This window comes from Pongo pygmaeus, chromosome 7 (genome assembly GCF_028885625.2).
Source record: "Pongo pygmaeus isolate AG05252 chromosome 7, NHGRI_mPonPyg2-v2.0_pri, whole genome shotgun sequence".
NCBI lineage: Eukaryota > Metazoa > Chordata > Mammalia > Primates > Hominidae > Pongo > Pongo pygmaeus.
Window position 1 is genome coordinate 106,276,975 of NC_072380.2, and position 19,230 is coordinate 106,296,204.

Below are 19,230 nucleotides of genomic sequence, written 5' to 3' on the forward strand. Positions count from 1 at the left end.
CATGGGCAACCTGGGGATGGGCAAAAAGAGTCTCCTCTAGTTTATTTAGAGAACAGAGAATACAGCAACTTGAAAGATCCAGGAGTTATAAAGGACCAGTTTGGGTATGCAACGTTTTTTATTACATAAAAAGTAATTCACTCCACATCATTTTGTGAACCTGACTGGCTAGTAAGAAGTTATGTGTAAGTCAACTTATTGGTGAACGCTAGGGAAGATAAGTGCAATGCTCTATCTGCCATCTCCAAGGAAGCTTTCAGAAGCCACTGTCCCATAAAAGGGATGTATGGATGTAAGTCACTGAAGAGTCCTCGAAGATATCTTGTTTTACCACAGCCAATACCAATGCCACCTTAAGTCTAATCTCATCTGAGGTGGAAACAATCTCACGGAGCAGAAATGGGACTTAAGAGCAGGGAATGACTTGGATGAAGGTCTTCTGACTCCAAGTCCAGTGTTCTCTCCTTGTAACCATTCAGGGTAACGGAAACAATACTGATTTCAAAACTCCTCAGAGAACGTGAGCACACATCTACGCTACAGAGAATTCCCTCATCACAATTCCCTCTTGCTGCTGTCTACACCTGCTTCCTTTCCCTGGGGCGATAGAAAACATGATGGGCGTTAATGCTCCTAAAATCTGCAAGGTATCAAACGAACGAAGCAACAGCTACTCTCGAGGTTCTTTGCTACGCCTTGTACCGCAGGCTGGGGTGAGCCGCAGGGAGTTGAGGTTCCCGTGAGGCTGGAAGCCGCTCCCGCAGCCTACCCTGGGAAGCCCGCACCCAACCGCGAGGCGCAGGGGAGGCTTGGCCGCTGGGCCGGCCACCCACACCACCGCATCCCGGCAGAGGTGCCAGGGATTCGAGGAAGCCTGCACGGCAGGGGAGCAGCCCGTTCCTCGGGCCCCACGCACGCGAAGACATTGGAGCCGGCCCAGGCGCCTCCCCTCTCCCGACCCCGCAGCCTGCTCCGCCAACGCCGCCCAGCTCCACCGACCACCGCCCCCTAGCGCCGCGCAGCCACACCTTCCACTCGTTAGAGGGAGGGGTCACGTGAGGCGGGCCCGGGGAACCAATGGGCGGCTCGCGCCGAATGGAAGGGATTGTCTGACCCCCGTGACGTCACAAAGCTGGCGGGGACCGCGCTCCTCTTCCGCCCCCGCCCCACCCCCGGCCGCAGCCCTCTCCGCCTCCCCTCCCACTCGTCACTGCGCAGCCAATCGGGAGGCGGGAAGCACTCCGGCCCGAACGTGCGGGCGGGGCAGGGTGGCGGCCCCGCAGGGTAGGGAAGCAGAGTGGGCCGGCCGGGGGTGAGGGCTCGCGCTCCGGCAGCTGCACAGTGCTGCGTGGGAAGAGCGCCAAGCGGTGGCGTCGTTGTCGCCCCCTCCTCGTCGGGAAGAATCGTTTGGTCTCCTGCCGTGCCCGGTTCGTATTCCCTACTCCTTGCCACGAGTCGCCCCGTCCAGGATCCTCCACCCATCCAAAGTTGTGAGGGGGCGCCAGGCGTGCTCGCGGATCGGCGGCCGCGGGCGTGCGGAGGGCAGGACGAGCCCTGGAGCGCCAGGTGCGCGCCGGGCGGCGGGGCTGTGGGGAGGTCGCGGCGGCGCTGGGGGCCGTCGGGGGCTGGGGGCGGGGGCGGGGCCGCGGTGCAGCCCTAGTGTCTTCCGGCCCCTGCGCTCCGGCTGTCAGCGCAAAGGGCGCCGCGTGGCCGGCGGCAGAGTGAGCTCCAGGGAGGCTGTAGGGCTGCGGCACTGCCTGAGGGTCTCCCTGACGCACCCCGGGTCCGGGCTGGCCCCGCTGGCAGCCTGACGCCGGCCGGCCCCTGTTCGTCTGGACTGAAACGGGCACCCGTGGGGCCGGGACGGGCAGGGCGGGGCGGGCAGCGGGCGGGGCTGCAGTCCATGGGCTTAGCGCCCCGGCTGGATGGAGGGGTTGGCCCTCCGGGCGCGCCCCTGCTCGCTCCTGGCCACCGCTGCCTTGGGCTGTGGCTCTGCCTCCCCGGCGGGGTGGGTTGGTTTGGTTGGCTTCCTTGTTCTCTCCACCCCTTTATCCCTCCTCCATGCTCTTCCCCCCACCTCCCAGCCCATTCACCGGGCTGGAGCGAGACCTCGCCCCTCCTCCGCTCCCGCCTCCCCGCCGCCGCCTCCTCTAATGAGCATCTCTGCCTTGCTTTCAATGGGCCGGTGCTGCTGTCGCTGCTGCTGCCCGCGCGGGTTGTGGATGTTGTCGGCTCCGTGTTGTGATGACAGGAGAATGTGTGTGTGTCCCGGGCCCAGACGAATTGGTAGGTATTTACTTAACTACCTGCGTTGGGTACCCAGGAAGGATGGTGACAGATTTTTGTGTATGGTTTTAGATGGATCAGTGTGGTATTAAGGGATGAGATAGATTGGAAAAAGGGACAAAGGCGTCTTGGATTGGGATAGCTTTGATGCCTTTGTGAGTGCAATTTTTCAGGTAGCGACAAAGGAAACTAATCAAACAAGTACTGGCATGTGGTGCTTCGTATCTTTCTTCATTTATGTAGAAAGATAGCAGGAGCTGTGAAATGGCTAGGCATTTCCAGAAAAATGTTGAAAAATCACGGATGGTCTTTATGTAGAGTGTTTAATGCAATCGGATTACATAAACTGGGGTTCCGACACGTTAAATGATTAGCATAGGTTTTCTTTATCATTTACATCAGAAGCTTTGCAAAACTAAAGGGCTCTGGAATCGGTGCCTTAATAACATTTGCTAATTACTTTGGTCCGTGGGTCTATTGATGGAGTGGAAAAAATGTCTTGGCACAGGCTCTGCTAAGCACATCAGTAAGAATGGATGGGTCTCTTTCCTGTTTCTGGTTGCAGTGCATCTTTCTTTATTAGTCATTGGCAAAATCAGCCAAATCTGCCTGGGATGAAGATGCTGCATACAACGTGGCTGAGTCTAGATCATGGAATAGGAACTTTTCCGTGAAAATTGTGATCAAGAATAACTTGCAAATTTGACACTGCTCTGTTTTACCAACAGTTGTACCTGGATGGTGTTCTTATTGCCTGATCAAGAGCCTTCTACACTAATTTAACAAGCTTGTCAGCAAAAGTTATGATGTAGAGGGTTTTCTTGTTGTTGAATCAGTGGATAATCTGAAGGATATTAAGAGTTTTTCATTGCTTACTTATTTATGAAAGCATTTGAAAGTACTTTGACTCCCAAGGGTATCTGATCTGATGGAGAGAATGTATCACTTGTACCGATGCGGATAGAACGCTTATTAATTACAGCACAGTTTTCATAAATTCCAACTTCCCTGGGAATTTTGTCTTTTGAAGGCATGTTGGAAGTTGGGGCATTAGGATATAATCTCAGTCCATGTGCTAAGCCTCTGCATAACTGAAAGATAGAGTCAATAAAATTCACTCTCTCATTTTTTTGTTTTTAATCTCAAGAACTTTTGCCTTGAAGGAAAAATGTAGTGGAGAATTTGTTTGATGTTTGAACGTATGTATTGTTAAAAGCACCTGCTGTGTCAATCATTTGCTTTTTGTCACTAGATTTCATTCATTTTGCCGTCAATTACAAAAGTAGAAAAGATGTCAAACCAAGCCGGGTGCAGTGGCTCATGCCTGTAATCCCAGCACTTTGGGAGGCTGAGGCGGATGGATGGCCTGAGGTCAGGAGTTCGAGACCAACCTGACCAACATGGTGAAACCCTATCTCTACTAAAAATACAAAAATAGCCGGGCAGGAGAATCGCTTGAACCTGGGAGGCGGAGGTTGCCATGAGCTGAGATCACACCATTGCACTTCAGCCTGGGCAACAAGAGCAAAACTCCTCCCCCCGCCGCTCCCCCCCCCCCCCCCCGCCCCGCAAAAAAAATGTCGAAGCAAAGGAATTTAAGGAAAGTGCAGGTTTCCTGGACTTGTTATTCCTTAATTAAACAATCAAACCCTGTTATGCGTCTATCAACCCTCCCTCCCCCACACACAAATAGTATTTTGAGTCAATTTACGTTCCATACGGGCACATTTTCATTGTTTTTTTCTGTAAGATTCTTAATTTTTAAAGAAAGAGCAAATGCAGTCATAAAATTATGAAGAAAAATTCATTAAGATTACATTAGTTTACAATTTTAATGATAGAAAACCTTTATACAAAGCACAAAATGAGTTGATATGCTTTCTGCATGCAAACCTAAAAAGAGATATGGTTTAAGTATGGAAGCCACTGTCATGTGGCCCAACATTTGAGCACATCTTCTGGCTCAGTCATGTACACTTAACTTCTGGATGACTTTCAGGTATTCAGTTTGAATTGCTTTTATTTAAATGGTTACTCCTGATGGATTCCCGTTTTTCTGAAATTTCTGTTTTTCATTAGTGCATTTCAGAATGCTTTTTTAGTTACGGATTCTTATTTCCAAAATTTTAGCCATTACTTTCTATTGCCTGATCTTGTCTTCATTTTCGTAAACAAATCCCTTCTTAGATAGTGCAGTTAAAATGATGGTACTTTCTACTACTACTTGCAGAAGAGAATCTGTGTGGCTGGCTTATGCAGTGCTTATTACAGAAACCAACAAGAATCAGTGATTATTCAGTGTTTAGTTTTCTTTGCTTCCCTCTACCCCGATTTATTACTTTTTCTCAAATTACTCTTCAAAAAAGGTACATGAAAATAATATATAGCTAACACTTGCCATGATATTTGTTTAGCCGTGGGAAGGAATAGTTGCTATTAACTCAGATGGTTTTATTTTCCGTGTTCCTTTTTGTTTATTGCATTTGTTTATTTAAAGTATTTCCAAAGTGTTTCTTTATAGTACAAATGACTATTTTGAAGCAGTATCTCAAGAATTCAGGGAAAATATATGTTATTGAGGAAGAAGAGGGATTTTTTTCTTGCCTAAATTATCTAGATTAATGATATATTCATTAAATTTCCCAAATGAATGCCCAGAAATTATTTTCAGCGAATATAGTGAGTGATAGGATTTTTTTTAAGTTTGTAATTATATTGCTGTACCTTTTCAATCCAAACCTTAGACTATTATTTGACTGTACTGCTTCCCTGGAGCAAGTAAATACCTTTTTTTTTTTTAATGTGAGAGAAAACATTTTTGGTCTTTCTAAATTTATTTTTAATTTACAATTGACACATAATATTATATATTTATGGGGTACAATGTGATGTTTCAGTGCATGTATATATTGGTAGACATTGTGTAATGATCAAATCAGAGTGATTACCATATCCAAGAAAACATTTTTCTAGGGGTTAATTCTACTTTGGATCCATAGTAGATGAAAATACTTCTATGGGTTTTCCTTATAGCTGCTAAGCAGGGAACATTGTTAGTAGGTAAATTAAGTTCTAGGACTGAAACCATTTATGTTACTAACAAAGCTTTAGAGCTACTACAATACTTAAAACTTTTTTTTTTTTTTTAAATCACGAAGAGCACGGTAGAATTCAACAGTGAATAAATGAAACCTGAATTTTATTTAAAAGCCTCACTTCCATAAGCATAAAGGCATGAATCCTAGAAGAGCCTTAGATAGCATCTGCTCTGTTGGTGTTCCTTTACAGGTTAGAAGAGTGAGACTCAAAGATGTGAGCTGACTTTTCCAAGATTATTTGGGAGTTGGTGGCAGACCTATGCCCGTTAGCCTGGCAAATTGCCACAGTGGTCTAGAGAAGCAAGTTTTGCAAGACCATCTACTGGGGTACAGGAGAGAAATACTGGAATTTCTTTTTTTATTTAATTATGTAGAAATTTTTCTGTATATGTTACAATGCATATTACTGTAGTCATATATGTATATGATGTACAAGTAATTCATAAATACACATATGTTTGGCTGCATCTTAACACTTTTGGTCATAGCCATGTGTAATCGTGCCAAAAATCGACCACAGGTCTATGTAAAGGGTCTTCATAAATGGAAGAAGTCCCTGTGTAAAATGGGAGATTTCAAGGCATTTTTTAAGAATAGGGAGGGAGAAGGATGATTGGTCAGGTAGACGGCTACTGCATAATGTTATATAACCTTCATCTCCTCAGCTTTCCCCAGCCAAATCTGTTGTGCATTCTGCAGTTTGTACTGCACAAAGGACGACAAAGAAAAGAGAAAATTGAAGTTTGAGTATAGGAGCCAGGAGTTCAGTCATGGTTCCACGAATGACTGGGAGTTGTGCCTGCCAGAATATACCCTGTAGAAATAGTACATGATGTGTGTATAAAATGTAGTACCTTCTAGCAAAGGCTTAACATGTAGATTGACTTGCTTAATATTTGTTATAAAGGCAAAGCTAGATTAAGTATCCTGAAATGTAACTCTTTTCTTTGTGTGCATCTGTCTAATTTGCTGTCTAGGAATCCCAGTCAGAAGTTCCAGCCTGCCACTGTTCTCTGATGCCATGCCAGCACCAACTCAACTGTTTTTTCCTCTCATCCGTAACTGTGAACTGAGCAGGATCTATGGCACTGCATGTTACTGCCACCACAAACATCTCTGTTGTTCCTCATCGTACATTCCTCAGAGTCGACTGAGATACACACCTCATCCAGCATATGCTACCTTTTGCAGGCCAAAGGAGAACTGGTGGCACTACACCCAAGGAAGGAGATATGCTTCCACACCACAGAAATTTTACCTCACACCTCCACAAGTCAATAGCATCCTTAAAGCTAATGAATACAGTTTCAAAGTGCCAGAATTTGATGGCAAAAATGTCAGTTCTATCCTTGGATTTGACAGCAATCAGCTGCCTGCAAATGCACCCATTGAGGACCGGAGAAGTGCAGCAACCTGCTTGCAGACCAGAGGGATGCTTTTGGGGGTTTTTGATGGCCATGCAGGTTGTGCTTGTTCCCAGGCAGTCAGTGAAAGACTCTTTTATTATATTGCTGTCTCTTTGTTACCCCATGAAACTTTGCTAGAGATTGAAAATGCAGTGGAGAGTGGCCGGGCACTGCTACCCATTCTCCAGTGGCACAAGCACCCCAATGATTACTTTAGTAAGGAGGCATCCAAATTGTACTTTAACAGCTTGAGGACTTACTGGCAAGAGCTTATAGACCTCAACACTGGTGAGTCAACTGACATTGATGTTAAGGAGGCTCTAATTAATGCCTTCAAGAGGCTTGATAATGACATCTCCTTGGAGGCACAAGTTGGTGATCCTAATTCCTTTCTCAACTACCTGGTGCTTCGAGTGGCATTTTCCGGAGCCACTGCTTGTGTGGCCCATGTGGATGGTGTTGACCTTCATGTGGCCAATACTGGCGACAGCAGAGCCATGCTGGGTGTGCAGGAAGAGGACGGCTCATGGTCAGCGCTCACGCTGTCTAATGACCACAATGCTCAAAATGAAAGAGAACTAGAACGGCTGAAATTGGAACATCCAAAGAGTGAGGCCAAGAGTGTCGTGAAACAGGATCGGCTGCTTGGCTTGCTGATGCCATTTAGGGCATTTGGTGATGTAAAGTTCAAATGGAGCATTGACCTTCAAAAGAGAGTGATAGAATCTGGCCCAGACCAGTTGAATGACAATGAATATACCAAGTTTATTCCTCCTAATTATCACACACCTCCTTATCTCACTGCTGAGCCAGAGGTAACTTACCACCGATTAAGGCCACAGGATAAGTTTCTGGTGTTGGCTACTGATGGGTTGTGGGAGACTATGCATAGGCAGGATGTGGTTAGGATTGTGGGTGAGTACCTAACTGGCATGCATCACCAACAGCCAATAGCTGTTGGTGGCTACAAGGTGACTCTGGGACAGATGCACGGCCTTTTAACAGAAAGGAGAACCAAAATGTCCTCGGTATTTGAGGATCAGAACGCAGCAACCCATCTCATTCGCCACGCTGTGGGCAACAACGAGTTTGGGACTGTTGATCATGAGCGCCTCTCTAAAATGCTTAGTCTTCCTGAAGAGCTTGCTCGAATGTACAGAGATGACATTACAATCATTGTAGTTCAGTTCAATTCTCATGTCGTAGGGGCGTATCAAAACCAAGAATAGTGAGTGGCTCTTTCACTGGCAATTCTCAAATGATATACATTTAAAGGGCAGATTTTTTAAAAAGATACTACTATAATACACATTTCCAGTTGGTCATTCTAAGCATTTACCCTTTTGATACTCTAGCTAGTCAGGTACTCCAAATTGACTTTGCAGCAGGGTGGCAGGATCAGGAGAGTCTGGTTCTGCCTAGCTCAGATTTCATGGCACCTACACTTGAAGCAAGTCACTTCTTTATCACAGGTGTCTTGAAGCATTGGCTTCTTTTACCAACCTGAGAAAATTAGGATGACCTGGCAAATAAGATCTTGAATAGGCCAAAAGCAAGTATCTTGCTGTGTGTAGTCTCTTGGTTAAAGTGAAGAAACAGTACTGTTCACACCTGCAGACCCCTTTCTTCACTGAGATTCCAGTGTACATGAGAACATATATTTATTGCATGATTTTCTAGGTACACAGTCTATGCATTATTCATATACATTTATTTTAGCCTGAAGTGGTTTTCAAATCCAGTTCTTCAAGCCATAAATGACCAAGATCCAAGCAATCTGAATTTGTTTTTGTGATTATTTGACTGGAATGCTTCTTAAGTGGAATAACTATACTCTGTTATCCACCCGATTTCCTAATGTAATTGAAACATTTTCTATTTTGCCACACACTTGGAGACAATAAGGGTTTTTAGTTTTATCTATTCTTCTATTGAAGTTAAATAAAGAAAAAAAGATTTTTTTATTTGTATTAATGAAAAGCTTTAGTTTAAAATAAGGAGATCCAGAATAAAAAGAAGAGACTGATCTCTTCAATTATTGTCATCTGTAGCCACCAGCACATCACTCTTATGTAATCCCCAAAGGCTTGGCATGCCGTAAGTGTGTGGTGGGTAGACTGCTGCCGGGGAATTGTACTTCTTATTTAGTAGTGATAAGACTTTTCATTATTTTTGGAATTTTAAAGATGACATAAATAAAATAAGCTTAAATATCAATTTGGGGAGTAAGGTTTAATATTGCCATCGGGTGTTGAGACAGGAGGAAGTTTCTGTTTTTCTCCATTTAGACATAGGTCAATTAAAATATTTGGGTTTAAAATGACTAAATGCTTTAAACATATTTTAGCTTAAGATATATGTGTTAAGATATATACATGAGAAACTTTAAAAGGTAACTACTGTGCATGCCTGATGCTTAATAGAACACTTAGTGGCATCAAATGTTTGCAGCAGTCTCCATAATTATATTCAGTCCCTTCTAATACTGTATCAATGTAAATGAAATAAATATATTCAAATTGGCTTTTTGGGAGCTTATTTGATATGCATCAAATGGCATTTTGTTCCTGTGTTTAATAGTGATCTGTATACAGCTGTGCACATATTTTCATCACTTATTCTAGCATCACTGTTAAAAAAATGGCTGTGATTATGTTTGATATTCACCTGGATTTTAATACAAGCCAATATCAGCTTCCCATTGTGTAATAACTTGGGTGTTTAGGAGTCTTTTCACATTTTTGGGAGATATGAACTAGATGTTCAAGAACTCCTTCTGGACTGTGGATACTGAATCAGTGTACTATTGGCTGCAGAATTTGTTTCAATTGAAAATAGACTCAGGAAGATTGCTGCTCAGAATATCATATAATGTTTATTTTTTGAGGTGTTTTTGTTTTTATTTGTGTGTTTTTTTTTTTTTTTTAAGTCAGCTTGGAACTTCTTTCCCGGGCAGTATTTGGGAGAGGGAAAGGTTGTACTGTATATTTATTTCTAAATGTTTTGACTGGACCTTTTTCTTTTAATGAAATATGTGGACTGCTCTAGCAAACCCTATTTTCAGCTACTATTTGAATGTTCTTGAACACCACCACTGAAGAGTGTCATATTATACACCAAATAATGTCTCATCTCTATAGTACAGGGAATATAAAATTGGTTTCCTGTGGTCATGATCAAGATAGTAGTATTATTACACAAGAAACTTGGTCTGCAGTCTGGAAGCTGGTCTACTCTATAGAAATGAAAATGCAGCATGGAGTTGACATTGTGGAAATGAAAGTAATTGGGTATTAGAAATCTGAAAGTACTGTCATCTAAAAGCAATTGTGATTTTATTGTAATTGGTTGTCACAGTTATACGGTCTCTAGCATTAAAGAATACATGTAAACTTTCATGGTATTTGGCCTTTCTTAAATTTTTTTAAAATTTAAACTTTCTAACCTATGTATTCAGCTTCTGTATTTATATTTAATCAGTGGTTCATGTTATATAATACACCCTTAACTAGTTAAATGGAATGTTGGTATGGTACAGAGTACCATATTGGTAAGAAAACTGTCTTATAAAAGATGTATATGTGTGAAGACATGAAAGTTTAATGTACAGAATGGTTGGAGAAATGCCCATGGTGAATTAAAGCTTCATATCTGCTTTCTGAATGTCCTGTGTTGGTTTTTAATAACAAGATTGATTAGATGCTTCCTATGCGTGGTAGATGATACTTAACTTTAGGACCCAGTAGATACATAGTACTTCAAATTTGTAAAAATTGAGGTAAAATTTTTTTTTTTTTTTTTCGAGATGGAGTCTCGCTCTGTCACCCAGGCTGGAGTGCAGTGGTGTGATCTCATCTTACTGCAGCCTCTGCCTCCTAGGTTCAAGCAGTTCTTCTGCCTCAGCCTCCCAAGTAGCTGGGACTACAGGTGCGGGCCACCACGCCTGGCTAATTTTTGTATTTTTAGTAGAGATGGGGTTTCACCATGTTGGCCAGGCTGGTCTTGAACTCCTGACCTTGTGATCTACCCACCTCGGCCTCCCAAAGTGTTTGGATTACAGGCGTGAGCCACCACGCCCGGCCAAAATTGAGGTATAATTTAAACAAAATGCATAGATTTAAAATTTGCGATGTAACATTTGGTAACACCCCAATAAATATATAAAACTTTTCCTTCAGAAAATTCCCTATGCCCCTTTCCAGTTAATCCCTCCCCTCATAACTATCGTTCCACTTCTCTCACTATAATTTTGCTTCTAGAAATTTGTATAAATCATACATGTACTTTTTTTTTTTTCCAGATGGTCTTGCTCTGTTGCCCTGGCTGGAGTGCATGATCTTGGCTCACTGCAGCCTCTGCCTCCTGGGTTCGAGCAATCCTCCTGCCTCAGCCTCCTGAGTAGCTGGGACTACAAGCATGTGCCACCACACCTGGCTAACTTTTGTATTTTTGGTGGAGACGGGATTTCACCATGTTAGCCAGACTGGTCTCAAACTCCTGACCTCAAGTGATCTGCCCACATCAGCCTCCCAAAGTACTGGGATCACAGGCATAAGCCACTGCACCTGGCTCACATATGTGCTTTTTATGTTTTACTTTTGCTCAATTTTTGGAGATTCACTTATGTTGTTGATTGTATTCACAGTCTGTTCCTTATTATTGAGTAGCATTCCAGTGTTTGAATGTATCACAATTTATCCATTCTCTATTGATGGATGTTGTCAGTCTCCCCCTGCCCCCCTTTAAAGATAATTTTTAGGTTAATAATTCTCAGAAATGCTGTTTGGTTAAGGTGTAGCTTTAACTTTGCAAATAATGATTACAGGTAAGTTTTATGTTAAAGCTTTGATGATAGGACCCTTAATGCCCTTAAAATAAATGGTGGGAATTTTTCATGGTGAAAAGTTCGGTGGGATTAAGGCGTGGCCCTTTGCTATTGGCCTCTCTGTTCCTCTCCCACTGAGAATTTTGTTGAGTTCATTAAGCTTGGTAGATGATTGTGTTAATGACAAATTGAGAAAATGGCAAATTATACCTCGGTGGGTTTTTTGTTTTTTTTTTAAGAGACAGAGTCTCACTCTGTCACCTAGACTGACGTGTAGTTGTGTGATCACAGCTTATTGCAACCTCAACCTCCTAAGCTCATATAGCTTGGTTTTTGATGGTTTGGGTTTATCACTGCATTGACCATAGCTATGACTAGGGATGAGGAAGGAAGAGGATGAAGTGCTGACTGTTGGGGATGGGGTGACTGACTTGAGTATTTCTGCTTTCATTAAACAAAGTTAACATTGCTTAGAATGAGCTTCCATGTTCACTAGTCAAACACATACCTGAATGTGGGTTGTTCATTTGTCTTTGGGTATAGCAAGAGGATCTAGGTAACTGTTATCCTCTCTGTAGGTTGACATATTTAATTCTGACTTTTTTCATAAATACTAGAGCAATAGCTATTCATTGTAGAGTTTTTCAGACCTTCAAAAGCTACGTTCTGTTAAAATTGATGCAGTGGTGCCTTTACTACCTAAACAAGCTGAATAAATGAAGACGTTTTAATGGCATCAGAATTGGCTTATTACAGTATGAAAATCATTTCCTTTTTTCCTTTCAGAATGTACTTTAAAAGCCAAGCTTAATCCTATTAAATCCTATCTGTCCAGTTCTTACGACAATGCAGTTTATAACCCTGGATTGAATCATAATGCATAGCATTGTTTTCTAAATAGCTCTCAAATTACAAGTCTTCAAAACAAACTCCAGCCTGGGCGACAGAGCAACACTCCATCTCAAAAAAAAAAAAGGTTATCCAATGCATGTATATTAAGGTCCACACAATTTAGGCTCAGTTATTTAGCCAATATTTAGGTTCATAAATGGTCCCCATCCAACCCTTGACTCCCAGAAGCTCCCTATGCACAGAATGAGAGAAGCATTCCTTTGAGGGTCCACCAGGAACTGTAGCTGCTATTTGTGAGTATCAGTTACCCAGATCCAAAAGGACTGGATATTTCATCTTGGTTTATCTTACTACCCTTACCCAAAGGCGGGTGGAGGAGACAGTTTTCCATCCAGGATCCTGCCCAAACTCATGAGTTCCCTGCTTTTCTTTCTTTTCTTTTTTTTTTTTTTCTTTTTGAGACAGAGCTTCACTCTTCTTGCCTAGGCGGGAGTGCAATGGTGCAATCTAGGCTCACTATAACCGCCTCCTGGGTTCAAGCGATTCTCCTGCCTCAGCCTTCCGAGTAGCTGGGATTACAAGCATGCGCCACTACACCCAGCTAATTTTGTATTTTTAGTAGAGACAGGGTTTCTCCATGTTGGTCAGGCTGGTCTCGAACTTCCGACTTCAGATGATCTGCCTGCCTCGGTCTCCCAAAGTGCTGGGATTACAGACGTGAGCCACTGTGCCCAGCTAGTTCTCTGCTTTTCTAAAACATACCCAGTTCACTGACTTTCTGCTTGTAACAGATGCTCAAAGTGCACAAATACTAAAGTGTGAGGTTAGTGATCACATTCAGCCTTTCAGAAACTTTAAACCCTGGGCATTAACAACAAGCAGTCAAGAAGAGTCAACTAAAGATTTTATCTAATCTGTGGCGATGAACCAGATTGTCTTTTTGAAGGCCAGAAACTGTTTTGTTTGCTGGCAGTGTTGCCTCAGAGACCAGCCTTCCAGCGTGAACACTGAGAAGAATGGGAAATGTGACAAGAGACCTAAGCTGGGAAAAACAAGAAAAGTGAGGGAAGGGAAAGAATGGTATTGGCAATTGCTGTAGTGATTACAGAGGCAGTAATGGAGTCAGGGAGCACCAGATCCTAATACTTTGGACCAGTGACAAGGATGAGAGCAAAGCACCGGAAAGACAGCAGTGAGCTAAACAGTAGCAAGGTAAAGGACTTTAAAAATCATTTTTGGCCGGGCACGGTGGCTCATGTCTGTAATCTCAGCACTTTGGGAGGCTGAGGTGGGTGAATCACCTGAGGTCAGGAGTTCAAGAGCCCCCTGGCTAACGTGGCGAAACCCCATCTCTACTAAAAATACAAAAAAATTAGTTGGGCATGGTGGCGCATACCTGTAATCCCAGCTACTTGGGAGGCTGAGACAGGAGACTCACTTGAACCTGGGAGGCGGAGGCTGCAGTGAGCCAAGATTGTGCCACTGCACTCCAGCCTGGTGACAGAGCAAGGCTCCATCTCAAAAAAAAAAAAAAAAGGCCGGGCACGGTGGCTCACGCCTTTAATCCCAGCACTTTGGGAGGCCGAGGTGGGCAGATCACAAGGTCAGGAGATTGAGGCCATCCTGGCTAACACAGTGAAACCCTGTCTCTACTAAAAATACAAAAAAATTAGCCAGGCGTGGCGGCGTGTGCCTGTAGTTCCAGCTGCTGGGGAGGCTGAGGCAGGAGAATGGCATGACCCCAGGAGGCGGAGCTTGCAGTGAGCTGAGATCACGCCACTGCACTCCAGCCTGGGTGACAGAGCAAGACTCTGTCTCAAAAAAAAAAAAAAATCATTTTTAAACTCTTATGTGCACATATTTTATGGTAGGGCAGCAGCAATTGACATTAGCATGGCCATTTAGTCCTGGTCCATTAGATAAGCAAAAAGGAAAGTCTTTGAAACTGACCATATGGAAGGGGATCTGTGGTACCCAGAAGGATAGTTTTCTCCAAAGAACTTTGCTTAGAAATTATTTTTCTTTGCTCCAAACCTGTAGATAAGTTAAATAGCCTAATTTAGCCTGATGAAAACAGAGATGGGATCATTAAGGCCCTGGTGTCAGTAGAGACAGAGCTGTGAGACTGAGCAGGCCAGAGAGAATGAGGGTTATTAAAGCAGGGCCTTGTTGACCATGATGTCAGAGCCCTGTGGCTCCGGGCATAACCAGAAAACACACTGATGTTGCAGCCATACTAATACTAACAGTAACCACAGCGATTGTTTCTTGTGTACCTACTATGTGCCTGGTTCTGTGAAAAGTACACTGTGTACATGTTCTCATTTTATCCTTGTGCCAGCTAGTGTCTGGCCCTTCAGTCCCTTCTCTGGCTGTCCCTGCCCTGCTCTGCGGACCAGGAAGCCAGACCCTACAGGCTGTAGCTCCCAGGGCTCATTTGCCTCCTGATTGCCATTTCGGTTCAACCAACAGGTAACACCAGCAGATGATCAGAGGGTGGGATGAGAGAGAGGCCGGGATATTTCTTCCTTATTCCCTCCATGCTGTGGGCTGCATCTCCAGCCTTAGCTGTAACCCTCACACTGTACTGCTCGTCTTCCATGATTCCAAGCCTCAGTGGGCCCAGGTAACATTATTTTCTTCCTTTGTCCTTTCAGCCTTAGGGAGGGTAATGACTTCTACTGTTGCTAGTCTCGTGTTGCCCCACCATCCTTTGTTTGTTCCTTTACTCTTGTTCAAATCTCTGTAAGAAATCCATTCATTTGAAACATCTAGGGTGAAGTCAGTTGCCTGCTGAGACCTGACCAACATAAGCTTCAAAGCAAGCTGAAGTATTATATCCTCTATTTTAGCCAGCACAAAGAGGCTAGGTAACACGTCCAGCATCACACACCAAACAAATTCACGTCTGTGTATTTCAAAGCCGGCATGTTTAATCAACACAGCATGCTGCCTGGCCTCTCCATGTAACCAGAATGATTCCTTTGGAATCGAGAAAGCCTGAGGCCTAAGTGGCCAATAAGCAAGTGATTCCTTGAGAAGCAGAAACCAAGATTGACATAGCCCAGCAGTTAACATAGCACACAAGGAAGACACTGCAGCTTCTGTCTTGGACACTGCTTTGCTCTTGGATAACTGACTCTAGGAAGAGCCATGCTGTGCGCAGCCTTCTAGAGAGGCCCATGGAGAAAGGGACTGAATCCTTCTTCCAACAATCACATGAGTGATTATATCCTCTATTTTAGCCAGCACAAAGAGGCTAGGTAACACGTCCAGCATCACACACCAAATTCACGTCTGTGTATTTCAAAGCCGGCATGTTTAATCAACACAGCATGCTGCCTGGCCTCTCCATGTAACCAGAATGATTCCTTTGGAATCGAGAAAGCCTGAGGCCTAAGTGGCCAATAAGCAAGTGATTCCTTGAGAAGCAGAAACCAAGATTGACATAGCCCAGCAGTTAACATAGCACACAAGGAATGGAGCCCCCCACAGATGGAAGGAGTGAGCTGGGTGCAGAAAAAACAGAATTATGGTTTTATAGGTTAGAACCAGTTGTTTCTCACTTAGCAGTGCATTGCATACACAGGTATATGTTTCTTAGTGCCTTGTTTCAATTGTCCAGGCACTGAGGATAGGTGTTAGGGGTGAAAGGTGGTTAAAAGGTAGGGTCTGCTTTCAAGGAGCTCACAGTTTGAAGTGAAAATTACCATTGCATAAAATAATAATTACCCTTGGTAATTAAGGATGATTCAGAAACTGAGACAAATACAAAATTTCAACAATAATCCAGAAAAAAGAGTGACTCTGTCCTGGTGTGCCATAGTGACAAGGCAGGCCCTAGAGAGTCAGGGAAGTTTCATTAGAAGGGACAGTGCTTGAGCAGAGATTTTAAAGGGGAAAAGGGGTTTGCCAGGCAGAAAAGAATCCAGGGGCCAGGCTTGGTGGCTCACGCCTGTAATCCCAGCACTTTGAGAGGCCGAGGTGGGTGGATCAGCTGAGGTCAGGAGTTTCAGACCAGCCTGGCCAACATGGTGAAAACCCCTCTCTACTGAGAATACAAAAATTAGCCGGGTGTGGTGGCACATGCCTGTAATCCCAGTTACTTGGGAGGCTGAGGCAGGAGAATTGCTTAAACCCAGGAGGCAGAGGTTGCAGTGAGCCGAGATTGTGCCATTGCACTCCAGCCTGGGTGACAGAGCAAGACTGTGTCTCAAAAAAGCAAACAAACAAACAACAATTAAAAAAAAAGAGAAGAATTGAGGGATGACTTTCTTGGAAGAAGGCAGAACTCGTGTTTGAAGAGCTCTGAGTGCCTTTCATATGGGTAGAACATGCACTGGTGGGGAGCTGTGGTGGGTGATGAGGTGGAAAGGTAGGAACAGCACAGAAGAGCCCTAAGCAAATACACAGTCACTCTGGAGCACTTTTGCAGCCAGCAAAACTTTAGAGACAGAACTGCTTGAGAAGGCAGAGGCCAACCAAGACAAGCATGGGATGCAAGAGTTGGTGGGGGCAGGCGTGGGAGGAAGAAGGACAGAGGAAGGTCAGCTGGACCCGTGCCAGGCTGAGATCTGGCTTCTAGCCACTCACAGGTAGGAGCCTAGACTGATTTAAGTGAGGAAGTGTTAATGGTTAAACAAGAGAACATCTGTGTGATTTGCATATTGTCATTAGTCATTCGTGGGTCTGCAGTCAAATTTAGTAACCTGGTGTTTAATTCAAACATAGTCATATTTTTGTTCCCCTCAGTTCCTTGGCTACGATAGTACACTTACTGAACACTACTCAGGTATTGTGCAACTTAAAAGCCACTGAACTTGAGTAACCTACCAGCCATCCATCAGTCTTGGACCATGATAGCTGGATTGAATTACCAGCCACAGGCTGGTTCAGTCCAATCTAGCAAGTGTGTATTGGGTTGCTTCATTGTTTTAGGTACTAGGGATACGTGGTAACCAGCCTTCAGGATGGCTCTCAGTGACCCCTGCCTCCTGGTATTTACATCCTGTGTAGTCAGTACACTCCTAGGGTTGGGCTAGAGTATAGCAGATGCAATGGGATGGCTCTCCTGATATTAGATTATAAAAAGACACTGCAGCTTCTGTCTTGGACACTGCTTTGCTCTTGGATAACTGACTCTAGGAAGAGCCATGCTGTGCGCAGCCTTCTAGAGAGGCCCATGGAGAAAGGGACTGAATCCTTCTTCCAACAATCACATGAGTGAACTTGGAAGCAGATTTTGCAGTCCCAGTGACGTCTTCGTGGCTGCACCCTTAGTCAACAGCATGACTGTGACCTCATGAATGACCTTGAGCTAGAAAAGCTGCTCTCAGGTTCTAAACCCTCAGAAACTGTGTGAGAAATAACTTTGTTGTTTTAGATGCTAAGATTTGAGTTAATTTGTTACACTTTTGAGAATTTTACAGTTTGGTCACACAGACACTGATTATTTGACTGTGTCTCCAACTTGGATTACCTGGTAAACAAGATGTGCAATGACCAAATAAGTCACATATTTAAAGGTCACTTGGGTTCAAAGAAATGGAGGTAGATCTATATATACTCTCATGAAAAGACCTCTGAGACATATTTAGTAGAACAAGTCAAATTGTATAATATGGTCTTTATTTATTTTTATTATATTTATTTTTTTTGAGACAGTCCTGTCACCCAGGCTGGAGTGTAGTGGTGTAGTCTTGGCTCACTGCAACCTCCATCTCCCAGGTTCAAGTGATTCTCATGCCTCAGCCTCCTGAGTAGCTGGGATAACAGTGTGCACCGCCATGCCTGGCTAATTTTTATATTTTTAGTAGAGATAGAGTTTCGTCATGTTGACCAGGCTGGTCTTGATCTCCTGACCTCAAGTGATCGTCCCGTACCCTCAAAGTGCTAGATTACAGGTGTGAACCACCGCACCTGGCCCTGTGGTCTTATTTATGTTTTTTAAAAAAACATCTCCAGTTTTCTAGATTGTCAATGAAAGGGAATTCCACTGGGGGAGGAGCAGCTGACAGGCCAACCCATGACCCCCCGCAAATCACTTTCACTTTGGGTAATTTCTGCTAATTTGCTATTACTAATCCTTGAGATTCTCAGCAGGTATATTTACACATTAAAATTCGATATTTGAAAACACATCTGTTTAACACTGTTCAAAATCATTTTAGGCTAAAGTTTTGTTACAGGAATTAATAGTATGGTTAGTAAATAAATGATATATAATGTAAATGTATCAGGCCTCACTGGCCTGTGACTGTAAAATAAGGTCATATGTCATTATAATTTTTTAAATTGAGGTAAGATTAACATGCAATAAAAAGCCCAGATCTTAGAGGACTGATAAGTTCCAACAATGTCATACACCTATATAACCACCATCAAAATAATATATAAGACAATTTCTTGTTTTCTTTTTTATGTACTGCTCCTTGTAGAGCAGGGCTCTCTCAACAGGCAGTGTGCCCAGAGTATCCAGGACATTTTCATGGTCCCAGAAAGTTCCCTTGTGCCCCTTTCCAGTCACTGCATTTCCCTGCAACTGCAAACACATGCTGATTTTTACCACCATAGAAATTAGATTTCGTATAAATGGAATCTTATGTCAGCATCATGTTTTTGAGATTTATACATGTGTATCTTAATAATTTGTTCCTTTTGTTGTTGAGTTATATTCCATTGTTTGGCTATACTAACTTTGTTTATCCACTCACCTCTGGATAACATTTGGGTTGTCCAGTTGTTGGCTATTATGAATAAGGCT

The 19,230-nt window shown here is 43.5% G+C and overlaps 1 protein-coding gene across 4 annotated transcripts; it reads left to right on the forward strand.

Annotated features, from left to right (window-relative positions):
- Positions 1-1,195: 1,195 nt before the first annotated feature.
- Positions 1,196-10,453, forward strand: PDP1 (pyruvate dehydrogenase phosphatase catalytic subunit 1). Of its 4 annotated transcripts, none has more exons than XM_054498962.2 (3): positions 1,196-1,427; positions 2,252-2,286; positions 6,362-10,453. In XM_054498962.2, exons 2-3 carry the CDS (start codon positions 2,256-2,258, stop codon positions 8,017-8,019), a joined length of 1,689 nt encoding a protein of 562 aa, XP_054354937.1. In that variant the 5' UTR covers positions 1,196-1,427; positions 2,252-2,255; the 3' UTR covers positions 8,020-10,453. The 4 variants fall into 4 exon arrangements, with proteins under 4 accessions (XP_054354937.1, XP_054354938.1, XP_054354939.1 ...); XM_054498961.2 differs by lacking the exon at positions 1,196-1,427 and adding an exon at positions 1,448-1,566; XM_054498963.1 differs by lacking the exon at positions 2,252-2,286 and having other exon boundaries at positions 1,289-1,427.
- The last annotated feature ends 8,777 nt before the right edge of the window (positions 10,454-19,230 follow it).

Bases quoted from the DNA above. Each gene is read 5' to 3' on its own strand.
- PDP1 (XM_054498962.2), top strand. From the start codon at position 2,256: ATGTGTGTGTGTCCCGGGCCCAGACGAATTG. The intron at 2,287-6,361 runs GTAGGTATTTAC...TTTGCTGTCTAG, and splicing joins TCCCGGGCCCAGACGAATTG to GAATCCCAGTCAGAAGTTCC.